Source organism: Cololabis saira, chromosome 14, assembly GCF_033807715.1.
Source record: "Cololabis saira isolate AMF1-May2022 chromosome 14, fColSai1.1, whole genome shotgun sequence".
NCBI lineage: Eukaryota > Metazoa > Chordata > Actinopteri > Beloniformes > Belonidae > Cololabis > Cololabis saira.
The window spans coordinates 14,114,050-14,134,132 of NC_084600.1; the positions used below are offsets into that span (position 1 = coordinate 14,114,050).

Sequence of the window (20,083 nt, forward strand, 5' to 3'; positions counted from 1 at the left end):
ACAAACAAACAAGCAAAAAGTGAGCATGGTCTTGGGGGGATCTCCGGCTGGCCCCCCGGGGGCCAAGACAGGAGTGATGATGATGCCACAAACACTGATGTTTAGAAGCAGCATCAAGCTCAACGGGGTTGTTGTGCTCCGCCGGTCAACTCAAAGCAGTCAGCTGACTCGGTCTGAATGAAGCAGGGCAGAGCTCCAAACGTCATCAGTGACGTGACATGAAGAAAGCTGCGGCCCACTGCTTCACCACAACAACCACGTTGAGCTTGATGCGTGCTGGGAGACCAAACAACAATATTAAAAAAAACAAAACTGCAAAACTACACACATAAAACCAGAGTTAGTGAAGGAAACCTCCAGAGGAATAATGCATCCCATGAGTCCCTGCACCATCCCAGCTGACAGGGTTTCAGCCGCAACTACAATAATATGTGGATTGTATCGGGAGTTGCACAATTAAAGTGATTGAGATTAATAACTAAACACTTCTAATAGCAAAACAAGGGGATTAAGCAGCCAAACATATTAAATTACCGGTAGACGTTTGACTTATCGCTCCGTTGTCCTTGCTGGAAGACATGTTGAACTGACTGAATTCACATGAATATAGTGGTTTGAAAGGTTTAATGTGATTCGTTAGGAGTAAATTGTCCCCCACGTTCTTATGATTGGCGGAAATAAGGAAGATATCTGATTGGTTGCAGATCATTTCGTGTTTAAAAAAAAAAGACATTTGTGGATTGAGGCACGTCAGGGGATCTCAAAATTCACACACGCAGAGAAGTCCACATAGTCCATGGACCAAAGGCCAAAATTTGACCTTTTGTTACCACCCAAGGTGGCAATTTTCAGACCTTTACTCATATGTTATGGGGCATGTTTGGTAGCATTTTAAAGTGTACACTCCTAGCTTTCATTTAGACTTAGTTTTGGGCCTGTCTTAAAATATAAAAGTCGATTGGTCAAAGGTCAAACTGTCTCAACTACTTTTTCCACTATTTTCGCCTTTTCGTCTGTTTTTATAGCACTGTGAAATGTAGGAACATCACTGACACAAATAACAAAACTGAAATACTCACAGGACTGTAACAATTCAGGAAATGTATAATCTTCCCATAATATCCTGCTATGAGATGAATATTGGGCTTAAATTGGAACATGGGCGCAGACAAGAACTGTCAATAACCGCTAATTCTTTGGTAAAGAGTTTTTTAAGAACGATTTATTTAAGTATGTGATGCCGACGTACCCATGGAGGGCTGGAGCGTGGTGATGTGTGTGGGGGGGAGGCTGGAGGCCGGCGTACTCTGGGTGGTGTGGACCGCTGGGTTGGTTGAGATGGACGTGGATCCGCCGCCGCAGTCCGAGTCCTCGATGTTTCCTCCGCTGTTGCAGCCGGCGCCGCAGCCCTTTTGCAACCTGCAGACACGTCACAGTAACCGTTAACGGTGCCGTTAGCGGTGCCTTTAACGTGTCGGTTCCTGAGAGGACGTGCGTGGGAGAGGAGAGGACGGCGGTACCTGTCCCAGCTGCTGATGAACCAGGTGTAGATGTTGTGCGGGCTCACCGGCCCCCCCCACACGGACCGGAGCTGGCCGTGCCCCCCGGCGTAGGAGGTGGTGAGGGGGGACACGTAGATGGGGTAGCCGATGGGCTGGTCGCAGGACGAGTTGATCATGTTCCTCAGGGCCTGCTTGGCGTTCTGGATGCTTCCTCGCTCGGGGTTTCGGTTGCGCAGGAAAACCAGCTCCTGCTGCTGCCCCGCCCACAGGCCGCGCACGCACTCCCGGTTCACCTGCAGGGTCAGAGGTGGAGAAGCTGCTACATCTACATCCTGGACACTGAACCGCTGGAGACAGAACTAGTAAATCTGCCTCATAAAAAGCTGCCATGGTTACAAGTTTGAATTGCGATCAGAGACAAAAGGTCATTGATGTGAACGTCGGTGAAATCCAGAGACTTATTGCACTTTTCCACTAGTACCTACTCAGCTCGGCTCCACTCGGTTTGGTTCTTTTCCACTAGGGGTCTAACGTGCCGAGTAGATACTTTTTCTGTATCTATTCTGCCGAGGTTCTAAGCGGCTGAGTCGGCTGAATCTGCCGTCATCACATTACAGGCCACTGATTGGTCGGGGGGTTGGACTCAGACGTCTGAGTCAGGAGGCGGAAATCAGAGAAAGAGCGACTCATGGTTTCTTCATTTTATTCCACCAGCAACGGCAGCAAAAGTCTGTTCTGGTCCAACTCTGAGGTGCAGATGTTAATAAACCTGGTGCTGAGGATAGAATTAAAAAGGGATCTAGACGGGCGAAAAGGAACGACCAGATCTACCAGGAGCTCTGTCACTTCATAGCTGCTCACGGCTCCAGCTGACTTTCCAGCAGCGCAGAGACAAGCAAAAAAATGTAAAAAGTGTTGCCGCTTGAAGCTTCTCTAACTCTCATTTTTTAACTTGATATCAAACACAAGCCACAGACCCAGCAGCACATTTATCATCTCCTCCAGGTTCTACATCTTTAGTGTTGTTGTCTTCTTCATTTAGATCACACAATCAAATACGTCACAGCAGTTTCGCTCCAACCTCCTACTTCTGCTCCAGGTGCTGAATTTTATTTCTTTTCTATCCATATAATTCTATTTATGGCACTACTTATATTTTTAGTTTTTTATCTTTATATGGGTGTTTGGTTTTTGGGGTGTTAGATTTTTATAAGACAGTGTTGTGTGAGTGAGATGGAGATGTCAATTTCCCCGAGGGAACCTCCCGAAGGGATTAATAAAGTCATCTGAATTGTTATGGAAAAGAAACAGGGCCAAGTTGAATCGAGCTGAGATAAGATGAGTAGAGCTGCGAAGGTGCTGGTGGAAAAGTGCCATTAAAGGCGACAGGAGAAGGATCATGAGTTATAAAGCCTTAACGCCACCTTGATGACTCGGAAGCTGAGGAACCTCTTGTTGAGCATGATGATCTTGTACTCGTCGCTGCCGTCGTCCATGATGTGGCGCAGCGCCAGCAGCGAGGGCATGTTGGCCAGGATGGCGCTGCGCCACACGGGGTCGCCTTCGTGCGATATCAGCATCTTCTCCTCGTTGGCAGTGATGGCGTCGTACAGGACCATGGGGTCCTCGTACTCGTCCGGGGACGTGAAGTGGTCCTGGAGCGAGGGGAGATGATCGGGTCAGTCTCACATCCACAGTTACCGCGACGCCGCAGCTACGTGCTGTCGTGAGGAAACCCACCTGATGCAGTTTGAGGGACATCCGCACTCCCGGAGCCACGACCCGGTTCAGCAGATCCATGTCTGCAAACACCCACTCGTCCCGGGGAGACGTGATGCGGAAGTCTCCCTTGAAGAGGGCGTGAAGGCCGTAGAGAAACGGCTCCAAGCTGCCAAACACAACCACACCTGAATGTTTCAGCCCATCTGCCCACCTACGTTCCTGCAGTTACACTAATTAATTACCTCCTTTGGCCATAAATCATTTCAGTTTGCTGCTGCTAGTGGTTGGAATCGTCTGCAGCAAACACTTCAACTTCACACATTCATCCCATTGTCCTGCTTCACAAATACACTCCCAACATTCATCTGTGATCATTGTACATGTTTTATAACTCTTCCGGACCAGTGCTACCACTTTTTACTCATATTTTTGTTATGTTGTGTTTTTTATATATCATGTTTGATTGTTTCTATTTCTATCTAGTAGTCTTATGTTGATTCAGTCTTAGAGACCTGGAATGGTTGCTGTTTGTGTCTCTGCCTGTTTCTGTTGGTTTGTTTTTTCTCTTGCAGATTCCAAAGGCCTGTGTGCCATTGTGTGTTTTCCTGTGTTTCTCTCATTTCAGATTTGCAGCGGATGTCAACCCTCAATCCCCCCTCCACCCATCCCACCCCCCTATCCCTCTTACATACAAGACTGTCTCAGAAAATTAGAATATTGTGATAAAGTTCTTTATTTTCTGTAATGCAATTAAAAAAACAAAAATGTCATACATTCTGGATTCATTACAAATCAACTGAAATATTGCAAGCCTTTTATTATTTTAATATTGCTGATTATGATTTACAGTTTAAGATTAAGATTCCCAGAATATTCTAATTTTTTCAGATAGGATATTTGAGTTTTCTTAAGCTGTAAGCCATGATCAGCAATATTAAAATAATAAAAGGCTTGCAATATTTCAGTTGATTTGTAATGAATCCAGAATGTATGACATTTTTGTTTTTTTAAATTGCATTACAGAAAATCACAATATTTTAATTTTCTGAGACAGTTCTGTATATGTTTAAAAAAAAAAAAAAGTTTTAAGAGATTAAGAAGATTAAAATGCATATGCTTTGGGTTTTACCAGGCTTGGTATTGACCATTAATATATATGCAGACAAAGGTATATTTGTTTGATTGTTTGTTTCACTGTGATTGTTTGTGCTCGTCTCTTTGTGCTGCCTCTTGCCCAGGTCGTCATTGTAAATGAGAAACTGTTCTCAACTGGCTTACTTGGTTAAATAAAGGTCAAATAAAATGAATAAATCTGGGTGCATCAGCTACAGACATTGGGGGGGGTTTACCTGGCAGACATGCTGTGGGAGGCCGTGCCCAGAGCTCTGCGTCCCAGGATACACAGCCCAAAGCAGAGGTTGACGAGTGGCGAGTCCCTTTCACAAGTCACCGGCTGCACACAAGAGTAACAGGTTAAACTATCGTCTACATCTCATTTATTCTCCTGTTTCCGAGTTAACGAGAAGAAAGAATAGACAATAACTAAAGCCCTACCAACGTGAGACTCACCGCCTGCCGCCGGCTGTTGCAGTACTGAATCCAGTCCAGGTAAATCATGCAGAAGGAGGAAGGAGTGATGCCGGAGGCTCGGTGGTCGTAGTCCTCGTCGATGTTCAGGTTGAAGGTGGGGTCGCTGTCGACGTAGTTGGGCCCGAGACACGGCCGCAGCGCCTCCTGAACGGCCTCGTTACCCAGCCACTCCTCCAGTTTGGCAGATCGGCTCACGTAGTAGATGATGCTCTGGTTGAGCGAAGAAACAGACATCAAGCGTTTACGAATCTGAATCAAGGCTCAAAATTACAAACCGATGTCTTATTCTCACCATGACTCGTCACACCTCGAGTAAAGATGGAGTAAAGTACCTTGTAGTTGTCTCGTTGATCGTCAGTAAACAAAAGGTTTTGTACATAACAGTTAACTGCTTCACCCAGTTAAAAGATAAAATCCAGATAAAAATCCAGATAAAATCCCAAGGAATCATTTTATTTACCTATTTTCCGCACTTCAATCCTTAATTTTTCTCAAAAAACTGGCAGTGCACCTTATAATCAGGCACCTTATGTATGAAGGTTGTTGTGTTAACTGACCTCGGACCAGTTTTATGTGGCACACTGCATCAAAAATCTGTCAAGATGTTTCATTGACTTTGGTAGCGACAAAGACGCTCCGTTTGACTGATGGTCGAACACATTAAAGTCGGTCCTTGGTTGGATACGGGTTGCACCGTCAGACATCGTTAGATAACTAATTATGTAGCGCCGCAAGCAACCATCATCCTCCAGCATCTAGTCCACTTTACCTCACTGTAATCTGACATTAATTTAAATCTAAACCATAATCAATTATAATCAAATGTTGGAATACAACGTTGTTCCAACCTCAAACTAACTTCAGGTGTCTGCTACAGCTGGCAACGATGAACCAATTAGAGAACAGGACGGAGTACGACGCTCACCTGCTCCACTTTGTATTGGTGGATTCTTGGAAGACGAATGATTTAAATTGTATTTTTCTATTTTAGTTACAGCTGAACGATATTCAGTTATTGTGAACGAGTTGAATAAAGTTTGATTTCCCAGTGGTTTGTTTGGATTTATACAAGTTTTATCATACGATTTATAAGCCGTCTTATGTATGAAAATAGACCCGTTCATTGATATTGTGCCTAATGGTTCCAGAAATACGGTAAATATGACTTCTTGAATCATGTTCCATCAACACATTACAAAGGTCTTTGACTGAATTACGTTAAACTTTCTCGTACTTAAAGCAAACACCTAAGAAACTGAAGAATGAAATCCCTTCATGTAACTGGGCCGCACCGAACCCCACAGGTCCAACCACGACACGGGCCTCCGGCTGCACCGTCTCCAGCAGGTAAAGTCCAGCAAACGCACGACAGATCATGCAAGGAAGGGTTGAAAACAACTCTTTCTGATGGCGTACCTTGACGTAGTAGGTGATGAGGATCTTCCGCAGGTCGAACACCTGCAGCATGGAGGCGGCGTTGTTGTCGCTGATGCTGTAGCCCTCCAGCACGTACTTGGTGGCGGCCACCTCCCACGCCAGCCAGCGCTGGCCGAAGGCGGCGTTGAACGACAACATGTGGGGCAGGTGACCGGGTTCACAGCAGCAGCAGCCCTCGTCCTCCTCCACCCCCTCGGTGATGGCCTCCACCTCCCGCTGCTGGCAGTACGTACCTGGACAGGCGGGAAACTCAAACTGATAAGATTCTATTTCAACTAGGGGTGTCAAATTAGACCATTAATAGAGATTAATTGCAGCCATATTTAGTGCGTTATGTTTTTTTTAATCGCTTAATCTATTTTTTGATCTCTAACTTTACTTTTTCTTTTTGCGAGTTGCCTTTATTATGAAATCTGTGTTTTGTGCGGCGGTCAGTCCCACCTTGAAGTGGACATTGATTGTCCCTGTGTTTGGGCGTGTTTAGATACGCTGGTAAGTTCCCAGTGTAGCTGGACATACTTTATAAAGAAATAAATAAATAAATTACTCCATAAAGCCACTTTTTTTGTTGTTACATATCAATGTTTTGATCTGCCACAATAATGTAATGAATTTATGGGAAAACACCTCAAGTTGAGGGCTTTTCTCTGCAAATTTTAGGTGAGATTAAAAAAGATTAATTCATTACAGATCTTAATTAATTAATCTCAATTTGTTTAATCGCTTGACAGCACTAATTTCAACATGTTCGTTATTCATCTGTGACACATTAGACGAAGTAGATGTATAATTCAAATGAAAATTAGTTCTTTTTTTTTTAAAGCCTAAGGAATAAACCTTCTGTGACAGTTATGCAAAAACGGCAATGAAAGACTTTTAAAGATTTAAATGTGCCGTAAGAACAAATCCCATTTTGTATGCAGGTAATAAACCTGGCAGTGTTTCCAAGTATCCTGATCGTGTCAGATTCTGCTTTCTACCTGATTGCAGCCCCCCCCTCCCCGTCTCTGTAAATAAACCCTATTCTGAGGAGACTGCAGAGATACCCAAATTACAACCAGCTGGCGATCTTCAAGCACAGCGCTCGTCCTACAGGTTCCAATCATCGTCGGCCCCCCGTCACAAGTGCACCGCTGACCTCTGAACTCCAGGCCCCTCAGCTGGAAGGTGACCAGGCCGTTGCCAATCTCGATGATGTGCACCAGAGCGTTGAGGTAGTCCGAGGCGAGGATGAAGCAATCGCCCGTGCTGTAGTTCCCCCAGCGACCGAGCAGCAGGTCTCCGCACAAGCTGTGCTGCAGGGAGCGCGTCAGGTGCTCGTAGAAAATGGAGTTCAGATTGTTGTCATCAGCACCTTTGGGAAGGGAACAGATGCTCACAACAACTGCAAAACAAAAATAAAAAAGGTTTCAAATGGAGATGATTAGATGTGAGAGAAGACGTGCGGCAAACCTGGGTTTCGGTCCAGCTGAGTGGCGAGTCTGGTGTTTGAATGATCGACCCGCTTGGTGCTGCGGCGAGACAAACACAGATTACAGTTAGATGGGAGCAGCTGAACAACAGCCTCAGACCTGTCACTCTAACGAGACGTACTTGTAGTCTCTCTCCCAGAACTTCACAGGTCGGGTGTACGAGGTGACAAACACGGCGCTGCCTAGAACGGGATTCAGAGGGGTGGAGAAGATGGCAGAAAAGATGGCCTGGACAAAAAGCACAGCAGAGTCTGAGATGATCAAGTTAAGGAGACATAAGGGGAAAATGGCCATTTATAACACAGATACACATCAGCCTTATCCAGCAGCTCATCATAAATAGCATTTACTGACGCACCGAAGCAGCATCAGATCTTATTACTGCATTAAGAGTCAGATTTTAACATTATGCATCGTTACAATGACAAATCCACACAAGTGAAGGATACGCGGCACGGCGAAGGGTTGAGCAAACGCATGAAAGGCGGAGCCCCACGTGATCTGCCAGGGGGCGATGTACGTCAGCACGAAGCGCAGCTTGTAGAGCAGGTCCCACGTCTGGAGAGTAAGAAATCCAAAAATTAAACACTGTTCTCACTAAAACAGACATCAGCTTCTAACGTGACGTCAAATCATCCTGAACATGGAGAAAAAGAAAAGAAGTGTCCCAACCTTGCTGAAGAGAATGGACATGAAGTAGTAGTCGATGAGGAAGGTCTCGGAGAAGTGCGGGTAGTCGAAGTGAAAGAAGAGCGTGGTGAAGCACAGCGTGACGTACTGCTGCGACGGCGTGCAGAAGGACGAACGCAGCAGCTTCATGCCGGCTACGGAGATGAAGAGAGCTCGGCTGCTTCGGGGCAGAGAAGAGAGACGGACAAGAGGTCAGTGACGACGTGAACCACTAAAGCTGCAACGGGGTTCAGACCCCGCTGGAGGTGTGCAGGTTGTACCCGTCTAACCCGTCTCTGTGCAGGTTTAACCCGTCTAACCAGTCTCTGTGCAGGTTGTACCCGTCTAACTCGTCTCTGTGCAGGTTTAACCTGTCTCTGTGCAGGTTTAACATGTCTCTGTGCAGGTTTAACCCGTCTCTGTGCAGGTTTAACCCGTCTCTGTGCAGGTTTAACCCGTCTCTGTGCAGGTTTAACCCGTCTCTGTGCAGGTTTAACCTGTCTAAACTGTCTCTGTGCAGGTTTAATCTTTGTGCTGTTTCATGCAAAAAAAAAAAAAAGCTAAACTAATATAGAAATCTTTACATAGCTTTTTAAAAGTTACCCTTGTAAAAATGTGAAAATAATTGATTATATACTTTTGTGCCCTTTTACATCTTTAATACACTGTAATGCATCATGCACAATTATATTTGAAACTTTAACAAACTAATAATAATGTTTGACTGGTTGAAATATGTGGTACAAATGTTTTTTTTGACGTTATTAACTAAGATATGATAAAGTGCATCAACAGACTTCTTGAGTGAATAATGGCAGTTCCTGGGAGAGGTTCAATTAAAAATTTATGTCCAGCAGATGTATGGAAATTAAGTATTGACTAACCAGAATGAAAAATGACTTACTAGATGTCCATTTGTTTGTGATGCTGGCCGACTGCTCGCGCCTCCGTTGTTAGGGAGTTCAGCACCACGGCAGGGTAGATGAAATACTTCTCCACGCACTGGAGCCACGCGTACAGCTTCTCGAACCACATCAGCTGGGCGGCATCTGGGGCAGACAAGGACAACGCTGGTACACAAGTCCTGACAGGAACCAAGACCCGCCCCGACGGGAACCAAGAGCAGTCCTGACGGGAACCACGACACTGGGAACCAAGACCCGTCCTGACGGGAACAAAGACCCTGACGGGAACCAAGACCCGACACATCCTACAAAGCTCTGCAACACGTCTGAACTCATCTCAACTAAAAGGATCATTAAAAGCATCTGCCGTGATGCAGGATTTATGGAAACTGTGGCTGTTAATTATACAGGAAGATGTGCAAGTTAGAACAATAATTAAATAGAAAATGATGTGAAGGAACAGGCAACTTATGCAATATGTCATACCGATTATTTAACACATTTAATTTCCAGTCCATCAGTATAGTTCAAAAACAGGTAGCTCTCAAGTGTTTATTTTCAAACATCAAATCTTAAAAAGTACAACCCGTTAAAGTTTTATCAAGAGCGCTTTAAATAGTCGACATATTTTATTTACTTTTCACAACTTGTCCTTGTAAAAGGTACTTAAGAATCCGCTCCAGTTACTCACACCTACTTTCCAAACACCGTGCGATGTGAGTGAAAACTGAAGGGACGTGCGGCACCCACCTCGAACCTCGAACTGGCTGTACTCTTTGGAGCGCAGCACGGGATGAGCCAGGCAGAACCACGGCAGCTGTTTGCGGAGCTGAGGCAGGAGATAGTGTGTAATGAAGCCCACGGCTCCGGCCAGGATGTACAAGACAAAGCTGAGAGCAGGCTGCAGGTGAAGAGCCAAAGAGAACATTTGCATTAACAATCTGAGCAAATTTGTAAACTAAAAATCCTCTGAGAAAGAAAAAAAAAAAAAACAAAAAGAGAGGATCATCCTCCAACTAACTTGAAGAGCAATGAAGACGGTGCTGGCGCTGATGGCGAAGGTGATCACGGCCATGAGGGGACACATGACGAGGTCTGAATGGAGGATCTCCCGCTGTGAAGTCACAGTCAAACGTTTAAACTTAGAAACCAACCAATTTCAGCCAGTGCAGAGGTGCGAGTAGCGAGCAGCGATTTACCACAGAGTTACGCAGCTTCTCGGGGAGGGGATCCTTGATCTCCACGGGAGGGTCTTCTGGGGTTCTGTTCTCCAACTCGGGGAATAATTTGGACCGAACCAGTGACCTAAACAGGAAAAAAACACAAACAACGAGTGATGAATGCTACCAGAGACATTAAAAGCGTGTTTTCCATCAACATGACGTCTGAAGGCGAACTGAGGACCAGCTACACACATCTCAAGTAAAATGGAAAAAATGAAAAGACTTAAAAAGGATTAAACTGAAACGGATTATCTGCCAACAAGCCATGAGGCTTTGTTAATTCTTGGCAGGGAGTGCCAGCTTTAACCGGGCAGGGGGGGGTGTGTGTGGAACCTGGACAGGGTATCCATCACCAGGCCACAGACAGAAAACCCTGCATGCTCCTGCTCCAACAGCTACGGTCCATTTAGGACTCAGTTATTGCAGCACGCAGGTCTCGGACGTGAGGATCCCGGATCCTCAACCACTGCATACGGGGCTGTTTGTCATCCAGAGAGCCGACAGCAGGGGGCTCCCGGCGGTGCCTCACGGGGAAGCTCCCATCAAACACTAGACCTGTGTGGGACTGAGTCTCACACCGTCACCAACAAGATTTAGGGGCTTTTGGACTTTTTTTTTTCTCAAAAAGGGCCTTTTTGCAAGAACCACCCTCCAGTCCCATAATGCAACGTGAATAAGCCATTTATTCAGACAAAATCCACCTCGTAATTTAGTTTATCCGACCTCGACTTCCCTTTGATCACCTCAAATCTAATCGGATTCTGACAGAGTTAACACAGATCTTTTTTTCCAAATTAATCATTAATTTCATAGGTGTGACTTGATTCTTTTATATAATTGTGATAATAAATAAATAATTAAAAAAAAGTTAACATCTGAAAATTGCTGACAATGAGAGGGTGAGAGAGAGAGAAAGAGAGAGGATACAGACCACAGGATGGTAGGGTCGCTGCTTTGGCGGCTCAGGTGATACGATAAGGCCAAGAGGAGGCCACAGAACACGGAGAACAGCACTGGCACATGGGCATCTCCCCACGGTGCCTAACGCGGGAAAGAAAAATCAAACAGATGCATGTCAACTTCAATCTCATCACCAAAAAATATGTCCTTGCTCTTCTACTTCCACGTCACTTACGTTAATAGCACCAAGACAAAACCCATAGAGCAGCGCAGCCACCAACACGCTGCGTATGAGGCTGTACAGAGACGAGAGGGGGCTGGTCGTGGCTGAGGGGAAAAGACAAACAATTCAAGAACAGCCACAGTTTCTACAGGGGCGATAAAACTTCCTGACAAAGCAGAAAATATTTCTCTGCCTGCTTCGATGTCCTTACCTGTCCCACCAAAAACGTGCATGTCGATCTGCTCCAGCAGACACATCACGAAAGTATTAACTTGAGGTAGCAACCCAAACAGGAAAATGACCGGGAAACACAAGGCAAAGACTGTCGGACAAAAGGAAAGGGGAGGGAGGGTTAATACATGTCTGCAGCCGTTTGACACTTCTCTTTTATCACCTTAAATTTTAATTTCAGAAAGAGACAGGCGCGTTAATCATACGCTGGCCTTCTGAAAGTTGATGCAGGAAGGAAGTGATTAAAACCAACCAATCAGCAGATCTCTGACACACAGCAGGAACTGTGCGGAGAAGAAGGTGACGCCGTAGACGGAGAAGGGCTGCAGGCTTTCAGACGTCCCACACAGGTCAAAGATCCAGATCATCACGCAGCACAGGCAGAAGTAAACTGGCCGGCTGTAGACGATGATCCAGTTATGGCCCTGTGAAAAGAGAGATGAGGAGCCGGGTCATGGAGGGGGGTCACCAGCTGTAGGCTGCGTCCTGAACATATTATAACATATAAAAAGAAACTCACGTGCATGGGGGAAGCTGCATCTGGCTGAACACTCTGAAACAAAAAAAGTGAGGAATTTAGGTTTCACGCAATATATTTTATAATTTAAAAGAAAAACAAATCTGAAATTTTCTTTATGAATCTGTGTCTAACAACAATGCAGCTATATGTTGCATATAACAAAAAAAGGTGCATTTAGCTCTTGCAAACTCTTTGCAGCTCAGATTGATTCCTGACATGTTTAATCTTGCTCAGCTACCTTGTGCTTTATTTGCATTTGGCTCTGCAGGAGTAGTCAGGCATCTAAATATTCTTATTTACATACTTTCTAACTCATTGAAAACAGCTGGAACAGTCATACAGTTGTGTGAAAAAGTGTTTGCCCCCTTCCTGATTTCTTATTTTTTTTGCATGTTTGTCACACTTAAATGTTTCAGATCAAACTAATTTAAATATTAGACAAAGATAAAAAGTAAACACAAAATGCAGTTTTTAAATGAGTGGGCCAAAATTCCTCCACAGTGCTGTAAAAGACTCATTGCCAGTTATCGCAAACGCTTGATTGCAGTTGTTGCTGCTAAGGGAGGCCCAACCAGTTATTAGGTTTAGGGGGCAATCACTTTTTCACACAGGGTAATGTAGATTTGGATTGTTCTTTCCCCTTAATAATAAAAACCTTAATTTAAAAACTGCATTTTGTGTTTACTTGTGTTAACTTTGTGTAATATTTAAATTTGTTTGATGATCTGAAACATTAAAGTGCGACAAACGTGGAAAAAAAAAAAGAAATCAGCAAACTGTATTTGACAAATATGACACATTTCTGACTAAATCCTGAGGTAAAGTACCTTCAGTAGGGAATACTGGCAACTAGCAATGACCAGGCAGAACTGGAAGACCCAGATATCCCTGAAGAAGTCCTTGAGCAGCAGCAAGAAGCCCAAGAAAGCCACCAGGCCGGCCAGAACCACAGCAAACACGTTCTCCCCAACGCGGCGGTTCCTGACAAAAATGGAAAACAGACAGTGGCCACGGTTACATGATGTTTTTTAATTCGGAATTAATTATTCCGAATTAAACTATTTTCCTTCGAGTTTACATGGAAATAGTGATTCCGAATTGAGGTTTACATGGAAAACATGTTTGATCGGCTTTATCCAATTCCTCTTAAGGTCTGGGGGTTGGGAAGGTTCTGATTGGATAGGGGGGCGGACCGAAAGTTACGTCTACCGGAAGAAAAACAAACTTAGCCGCTACAACTTTGAAAAGCTCACAATTTTTATGTTTCCTGCCATCTGTTCTTTTAATTATTTCCAGGTCCTCCAAGCTATTTATTAAAGAAATGGTCTCTGCTCTTGACCAGCGTTTACTGCGTGCTGCCATCTTGAAACGTTGTTTTGAAAACAAGCCCAGCGCAGAATATAAGCGTCATGGAGACAGACGGGTGAGGGAACGAGCAGAAAGAAAGACCGGAATTAATTTAAAGTGGAATGAGTGTTTACATGATCAAAGAAATATTCTATTCTGATTTTAAATCGGAATAAACCAGCCACTTACTTCAGAATTAAGTTTAATTCAGAATGGCCATTTTCATTCGGAATTAGGTGTTTACATGGTCATTTTTACTTGTTTTAAATCAGATTTAATTTTAATTCTGAATTAAAGAGGAATTAAACTTCCCATGTAAACGCACTGAGTGTCTTTTACGATCAAGTTTCATTACATACTGATGTGTTATAAAATAAGATAAAGATAAACAAGTACGAAGGGCTTTGCACGGTCCTAAAGAACATACGTTTCAGAGATTTGCATCTGTCCTTTCTCTCACCTGTCCAATAAGGCCAAAAGAGCCAGCCGATCGTATCGGACCCGCAGCCACTTCCCAGGTAGCACCCAAAAGCGATAGTACTGCTTGGGCTTGGCCTTTTCCTCAATCATCAGAGTGTTTTCATGGGACTCTTGGAGGGATTCGTGGTCAATATCAAACTGCAGGAGAAAAGAGAGAAACGGATGTTTAGTTCAAACTAGGGAACCACCTGAACAACAATCACAGCGCTGAACAGGGACCTGAAACATTTATGAAGGACTGCTAACCTCAGGCATTTCCAGAGGCACCCGCCGCACCTGCATGCCCTGCAGGACAACCGGCCGGGGCTGCAGCATGGACAGGACCTGGCCGCCCTCCTGCACCTCTGTGGAGGTGAAGCTCGAAGACTGGGACTGCCTCTCTCTTTCCCTGCAAAAGCAAGAATCGATCGGCTAATTGGAGCTCTAGAGCACATTTCTTGTTAAGGATTTAACGTGTGTAGACTTTGAAGATGGGAATTCTGCGAGTAAAACATTTAACTCACTGAACTGGGTCTTCGTAACCTCCTCCGGCAGGTCCGAAGGTGTAAGACCGCTTTACTCCTGTTACGCATGAAATCAAACACGTTCAGGAAATTGAATTATTTGCCCTTTTTTTTTTTAGGTGGGAGCTAAAAATGCACAATAAACGTAATTTGTTCCCTAGAAGACTTCTTTTAAATGATATAAAAAAAAAAGGTTTTGGAGGAAAAAACTCTTAATTTCAGACGTATTGATCTATTCACGCAATATACTTAACGCTGCTCAAGTTAGCAACACATTGACCCGTTTCTGAGGCTGTAGATGCACAGATGATCACTGATAATCAATCATCTATACTATCTCAAGACTTATGCAACTTAAATTAGTCCCCTTCTGTTGTGGAGTGGCAGCCCAGTGGTTACAGGGGGGGCCTGGGACCCAGGTTCAAGCCCTTGAGTTGTACATTTCCCCTTGTGAGATAAATAAAGGTTATTTATTATTAATATATACACTAAATGAAGATCATTTAAAAATTCTATGAATAGGAACCCTGATGCACTTAAAGAATAAATATGCTTTATTACGATTGCAAAAAGTCCCCCTTGCCCAGTAAATATGAAGATTCAGACAGGACACAGTTACATTGGTATAAAATAGCGATGAAGGACTAGTGCCACTTCTGCTCAAGGCAATCATTTTGGTTGCCGGGAGACCTCGGGGGGGGATCAGGCTAAGAAATTGATGGCATCAATCTTCTTTGACTTCTAAGCATGCTTTTTTTAATATTCACATTTCCTAAAGCCACAGACTCACCGCTCTCATCGTAGAAATAGTGCACTGCCCCCTCTGACGTGTCATCGAAAGTGGAGGCTTCGTGGATGCCGCTGCGGGGAAGCAGGAGCGAGGAGGCAAACTGTAAGGCAGAGGGGAGTGTGCGGGTGCGTGAGTGAGACGAAGTCCTGGCCCTCTGAAGGTCTTGAAGGCTGTAGGTGAGAGAGAAAACACACACGCAACATGAATTAATTAACATCAGCTCTCTGTAGAGCAGCCCCTGGAGGAGACCCAGGACACGCTGGAGACATTACATCCCTCAAGTGTAGGCCTGCGTTGAAAAAAAAAAATCGATTTTCCGATTCTAAATCGATTCTCATATTAATTCCTAAAAAAATCGATTCATATGTCTAAAGATTGATTTTTTTTTTCATCATTACATTACAACTTTTGGTATTTCTTGTTTATGTCTAAAAAAGGAATGTTTTGTTGGACATGAGAATAACTGCTGCCATATTTTTGCCAATAAACATGTTTAAAGTAGGGGACCTGCACACCTGATTCCAATAAACGGTCGTCACCACCTTGTCATCAAAGTCTGGATAGTTCTGTTGATGACCAAGCTCCTTGTATCACGGTTTGATAAAAAAAAGGGACACATCTAAAACATGCAGGACACCGGCCCTCGAGGACCGACTTTGGACACCCCTGGTTTAAAGGTATGAAAACATTAACGTTTTCAGTTATAATTGCATACATTGTCTATATTTCATTACTTTATATACTATTTTGGGGTTACATTTCCATAAAATGCTAAAAACCAAATTCTCAAAAATTAAAAACCGTAATAGACCGAAAATGGAAAAAATGAAAACGCAATGTTTCTGAAAGCAGTTCTATCAGCATTCTGGGAGCTGATTGGTCCTCACAGCATCATTAGCTGCCAATACTTGCTGTTGAATCTCAATATAATACTAGTATTAATATGTTTCATTAGTCATATAATTCATGCAACAGCTCAAACCCAAATCGATATCGGAATAGGATCGAATCAAATCTTGACATTTGAATCGATCCCCAGACCTACTCGAGTGACTTGTGGATGCCTCAGTATTGCCCTGGAAGAGAAGACATGGAGCCCTGGAGTCTCCATGTCTTCCCGTTAAATTATATTTACATTTCGACAGCTTTTCAGAACAAGCATCTTAGGTGATACTGCAGATAATCATCATGGCCCAAAAATGGACAGAAAAGAAAGAGAACCAGCCCCCGACTGCAACTGACCTGGGAGGGGATCCCATGGTGGATGGGGGCGGTGTCGGGTTGCTCCCAGCGTTGTGTCTCCGGCGGATAGCCTGGGTCCTCTTAACACTGCTGACCGATTCGTGTTTCCCGTCCTCTGGAGCCAAGTCTGGAACAGAGTTACGGGTTACATCAACACACAGGTTTCACGTGTCCGCAACAAATAAACATCTAATAATAGACATTGATTGCTTTATTTTTATTTGGTGTTTCGTTCAAGCCAGGGGATTTTTTATTTTTTTTGGCTAAGGTCTAAAATAAAAACAAAAAGGAAAAGAAAGGCGACTCCCATTGAGTGCACAAACAATCCAAGTTGCATTCATTTCAATGCAGCTGTATAAAGTTATATTACTGAACTTCAACAGAATGTAGTTAATATATTTCAGAACTACTGAAAAAATATAATTCTGATCCCACAACATAGATACGGTAGTTTCATTTTCATCAAGAGCTTGTGTTTTAAATGCTGTTTGGGAGGGGGGGTTATATTGTTTATATTAATATTTCAGGGGATTTTCATTCTGATTCTAAAATATTTTCATTATTTTAGGAAATGAAATCATTTGTGACCATCTTGTTTTTAATTTCTGTCCTGTAGTGACAGACATAAAAACAACAAACAAAAGCTTAATGGATGCTAAGATCTGGTAAAACTGTGTGGCACCATGAGCTTAGATGATGATGATAAAGTATAAATGATATGAATATGCAAAGTCAAAGGCCACAGGTCTCAAACACTTATTCTTCTTCAAAAAAAGAAAATGAAAAATGGGGTCCGATGCAAAGTCATCCCGGTAAAGCCAGCGTATCACAAGTGTGTCATGCGTTTGAGAGCGAAGCGGCCTGTTTATCGCTGCTGGAAACGCGGCTCCTTGTGCACCGTTCCTCGATCAGAGGCACAGACACATGAGGTGAGCAGATAAAGTAAATCTGGCTGTGGGCTCAGGCCGCTCTGGAGACGTGGAAAGGACGGTCACATGTCAGATAAAACTGAACTGCTGGTTATCGCTGTCACTCATTTATGTTCAGAATCTTATTTGTTCAAAATTGCATTATTATGACCTCAATGATGACTTCTGAGCTTTATTAAATTTATAGAAAAGAATCATTGCAGAATGTGACAAAATAAGTGTTTTCCATCTCATCATCATTTATTCTAAAAATTGTCAAATAGTTCTGAGTGAGCTTAAATTGTACTTCTGCTTAAAATTTCCATCACTAAATCATAATTCCAGTCCATCCTTTTTTCCGCTGCAGTTTCAACATTCTGCTAACTGCCCGTTTTTAAATTTGATTTTCTTTTATTGGCTTTAAACAAAGTACTGAATGACTTGACTTCTCTCAATCTACCGTACTCCATCTAGGACATTTACTCTAGTAAAAGGACAGATCTGAATGTTTCTCATATAAATTTGTTCATCTTTTCTGCTCAACCTGCCTTTTAAAATAAAGACTTTAAAGTGTCTCTCAATTAAATACTTAATTAGAGGAAAGTGGAACTATTCAAAGAAAGCAGCTTGATTTGGATATTTGTTAGCATACGATGAAAGCAAAGGCAGCACTGCCCAGAGCAACAGGCTCCTTACATAATATTCCACTCGAGTTAGTTTAAAGTGGTGGTTCTGGACAAAAAAATGGCCTTTGTGTGGACACAGCAAAGCCTCTGCAGCCAATATCTGCTCTGCCTCCAGATCAGCGATGAGGTCAAGATAATCACAGCCAGTACAGCGCTGTGTGCTTCATTTCAAAAGAGCAGAACCTGCGGTTCAATACAGGCATAAACTGAAACGTCAATATGGTACAGAGGGAATTTAGTAACCAAGTAAAAAAATATAGATGTTATTCTAAGCAGCAGATGGTGTCAACAGGTTTTTTTTAGTACAACAGCAACATCCTTGAAAGGCAAAGACAGACAGAGCATCTCCACCCATCTAACAAATGAGTGAGAACAATGATTGAAATGTTCAAAAATGTTTCTCAAAAGGAAGCTTGGAAGAGATTGGATTGGATTCTGCCTTTATTATTGCACAAAAAACAATATTAATATTAACTAGGGGTATGAAAAATATCGATATGGCAATATATTGCGATACTTCAACCTATTAAAACATTGAATAGTTATATCCTATTTATTATTATTATTTATTAGGAAAAACATATTCCACATTTTTGTGTGTGTAACAATGCACCTTATTTTAGATATTCTGCGTTTAGTGACACATTTGCCTACCAATTTCAGTTTCCATGTTCTTTATTTTCTTCATATTTTTTACCTGTTTATTCAGTGAGTGCTGTGTAGCACTTATGCAATAAGTTTGCAAAAGCTTTTTAAAATGATTTCATCTGCAAAGCACCTATGCAATGCAGTTAAATAAAATGGAGCAAGTGTCTAAGAACAACATTTTGACCCAGTTTGTCCTCTGATCAGTATCCTTCAGTGTTACATCAACTCGTGTTTTTGACTAGGTTCACAAAGTAAAACACTTTGATATATCACAATGTTACAATAAGTATTGTATCGTGATTCGTATTGTATCGTGAGGTTCTTGTCAATACACGCCACTAATATTGACACAGTACCTAGGCAACTTTGACTCTGCTGGGCTGTAATTTATATGAAATGGACCATTACACAGTGGCAATGTGACCAGATGATCCAGTATTCTTGATGTGTGTGTCCAAGTCCAAAGATAAATGGGACCATCTGCTCTGACATCAGAAACGAGTCCATTAAGCCCGGCTCTGTGATGGTATGGGATGTTATCAGTGCCAGGGGCAAAGGTCACTCACATATCTGTGATGTAAACATTGATGCATTGGAGTACACTGAGATTTAAGAGCAACAACATCTTATCCGGGGACAACCCTGCATTTTTCAAAGAGACGGTGTAAAACAAGATTCTCCTCACTACAAAGACATCACTGCGGAGGAGGGTACAACTGCTGGACTCGCCTGGGTGCAGCCCTGATCTAACCTCAGAGGATGAACGTGTGAAGAATATTTCTGCAACAACTTGGAAGTGCTTGTGGGAAGAGTGTCATAGTTATATCTGAAATACTTCATCTCCAAATATGCTGAGTGCCACATCTTTTTAGTGTTGTGAGGAGTGGCGGCAACATCACAGCATATTAAAAGCTTCATCATCTCTTCTTTTTGTTAAATACGCTGCCGGCCTTAAATGCAGGAACGGATGTATATTAATAAATTATATGAAAGTGAGACAACTCAACCTGAAATATCCAGTCTTTGTGCTTTTTATTTATTAAATAAAAAGCTATAATAAATACAAGAATTGCTTATTTTTGTTC

General features: G+C 43.0%; 1 protein-coding gene across 2 annotated transcripts in view; it reads right to left on the reverse strand.

Annotated features, from left to right (window-relative positions):
• Nucleotides 1–20,083, reverse strand: part of LOC133459645 (pecanex-like protein 3) — a 32,229-nt gene that overhangs the window by 5,782 nt on the left and 6,364 nt on the right. The window contains exons 8-34 of one of the 2 annotated variants that reach the window (XM_061739789.1): nucleotides 16,757–16,883; nucleotides 15,515–15,684; nucleotides 14,725–14,782; nucleotides 14,468–14,609; nucleotides 14,202–14,359; nucleotides 13,222–13,375; nucleotides 12,395–12,427; nucleotides 12,128–12,299; nucleotides 11,855–11,965; nucleotides 11,656–11,747; nucleotides 11,452–11,561; nucleotides 10,497–10,602; nucleotides 10,319–10,411; nucleotides 10,048–10,198; nucleotides 9,297–9,441; nucleotides 8,396–8,570; nucleotides 8,173–8,281; nucleotides 7,845–7,974; nucleotides 7,704–7,762; nucleotides 7,390–7,605; nucleotides 6,231–6,484; nucleotides 4,794–5,024; nucleotides 4,574–4,677; nucleotides 3,243–3,390; nucleotides 2,927–3,157; nucleotides 1,521–1,795; nucleotides 1,250–1,419 (exon numbers count right to left, since the gene is read on the reverse strand). In XM_061739789.1, the coding sequence (XP_061595773.1) occupies nucleotides 1,250–1,419; nucleotides 1,521–1,795; nucleotides 2,927–3,157; nucleotides 3,243–3,390; nucleotides 4,574–4,677; nucleotides 4,794–5,024; nucleotides 6,231–6,484; nucleotides 7,390–7,605; nucleotides 7,704–7,762; nucleotides 7,845–7,974; nucleotides 8,173–8,281; nucleotides 8,396–8,570; nucleotides 9,297–9,441; nucleotides 10,048–10,198; nucleotides 10,319–10,411; nucleotides 10,497–10,602; nucleotides 11,452–11,561; nucleotides 11,656–11,747; nucleotides 11,855–11,965; nucleotides 12,128–12,299; nucleotides 12,395–12,427; nucleotides 13,222–13,375; nucleotides 14,202–14,359; nucleotides 14,468–14,609; nucleotides 14,725–14,782; nucleotides 15,515–15,684; nucleotides 16,757–16,883 (3,924 nt within the window). Of the gene's footprint in view, nucleotides 1–1,249; nucleotides 1,420–1,520; nucleotides 1,796–2,926; nucleotides 3,158–3,242; nucleotides 3,391–4,573; nucleotides 4,678–4,793; nucleotides 5,025–6,230; nucleotides 6,485–7,389; nucleotides 7,606–7,703; nucleotides 7,763–7,844; nucleotides 7,975–8,172; nucleotides 8,282–8,395; nucleotides 8,574–9,296; nucleotides 9,442–10,047; nucleotides 10,199–10,318; nucleotides 10,412–10,496; nucleotides 10,603–11,451; nucleotides 11,562–11,655; nucleotides 11,748–11,854; nucleotides 11,966–12,127; nucleotides 12,300–12,394; nucleotides 12,428–13,221; nucleotides 13,376–14,201; nucleotides 14,360–14,467; nucleotides 14,610–14,724; nucleotides 14,783–15,514; nucleotides 15,685–16,756; nucleotides 16,884–20,083 lie in introns of both variants that reach the window. The other variant, XM_061739788.1, reaches the window with a different exon arrangement.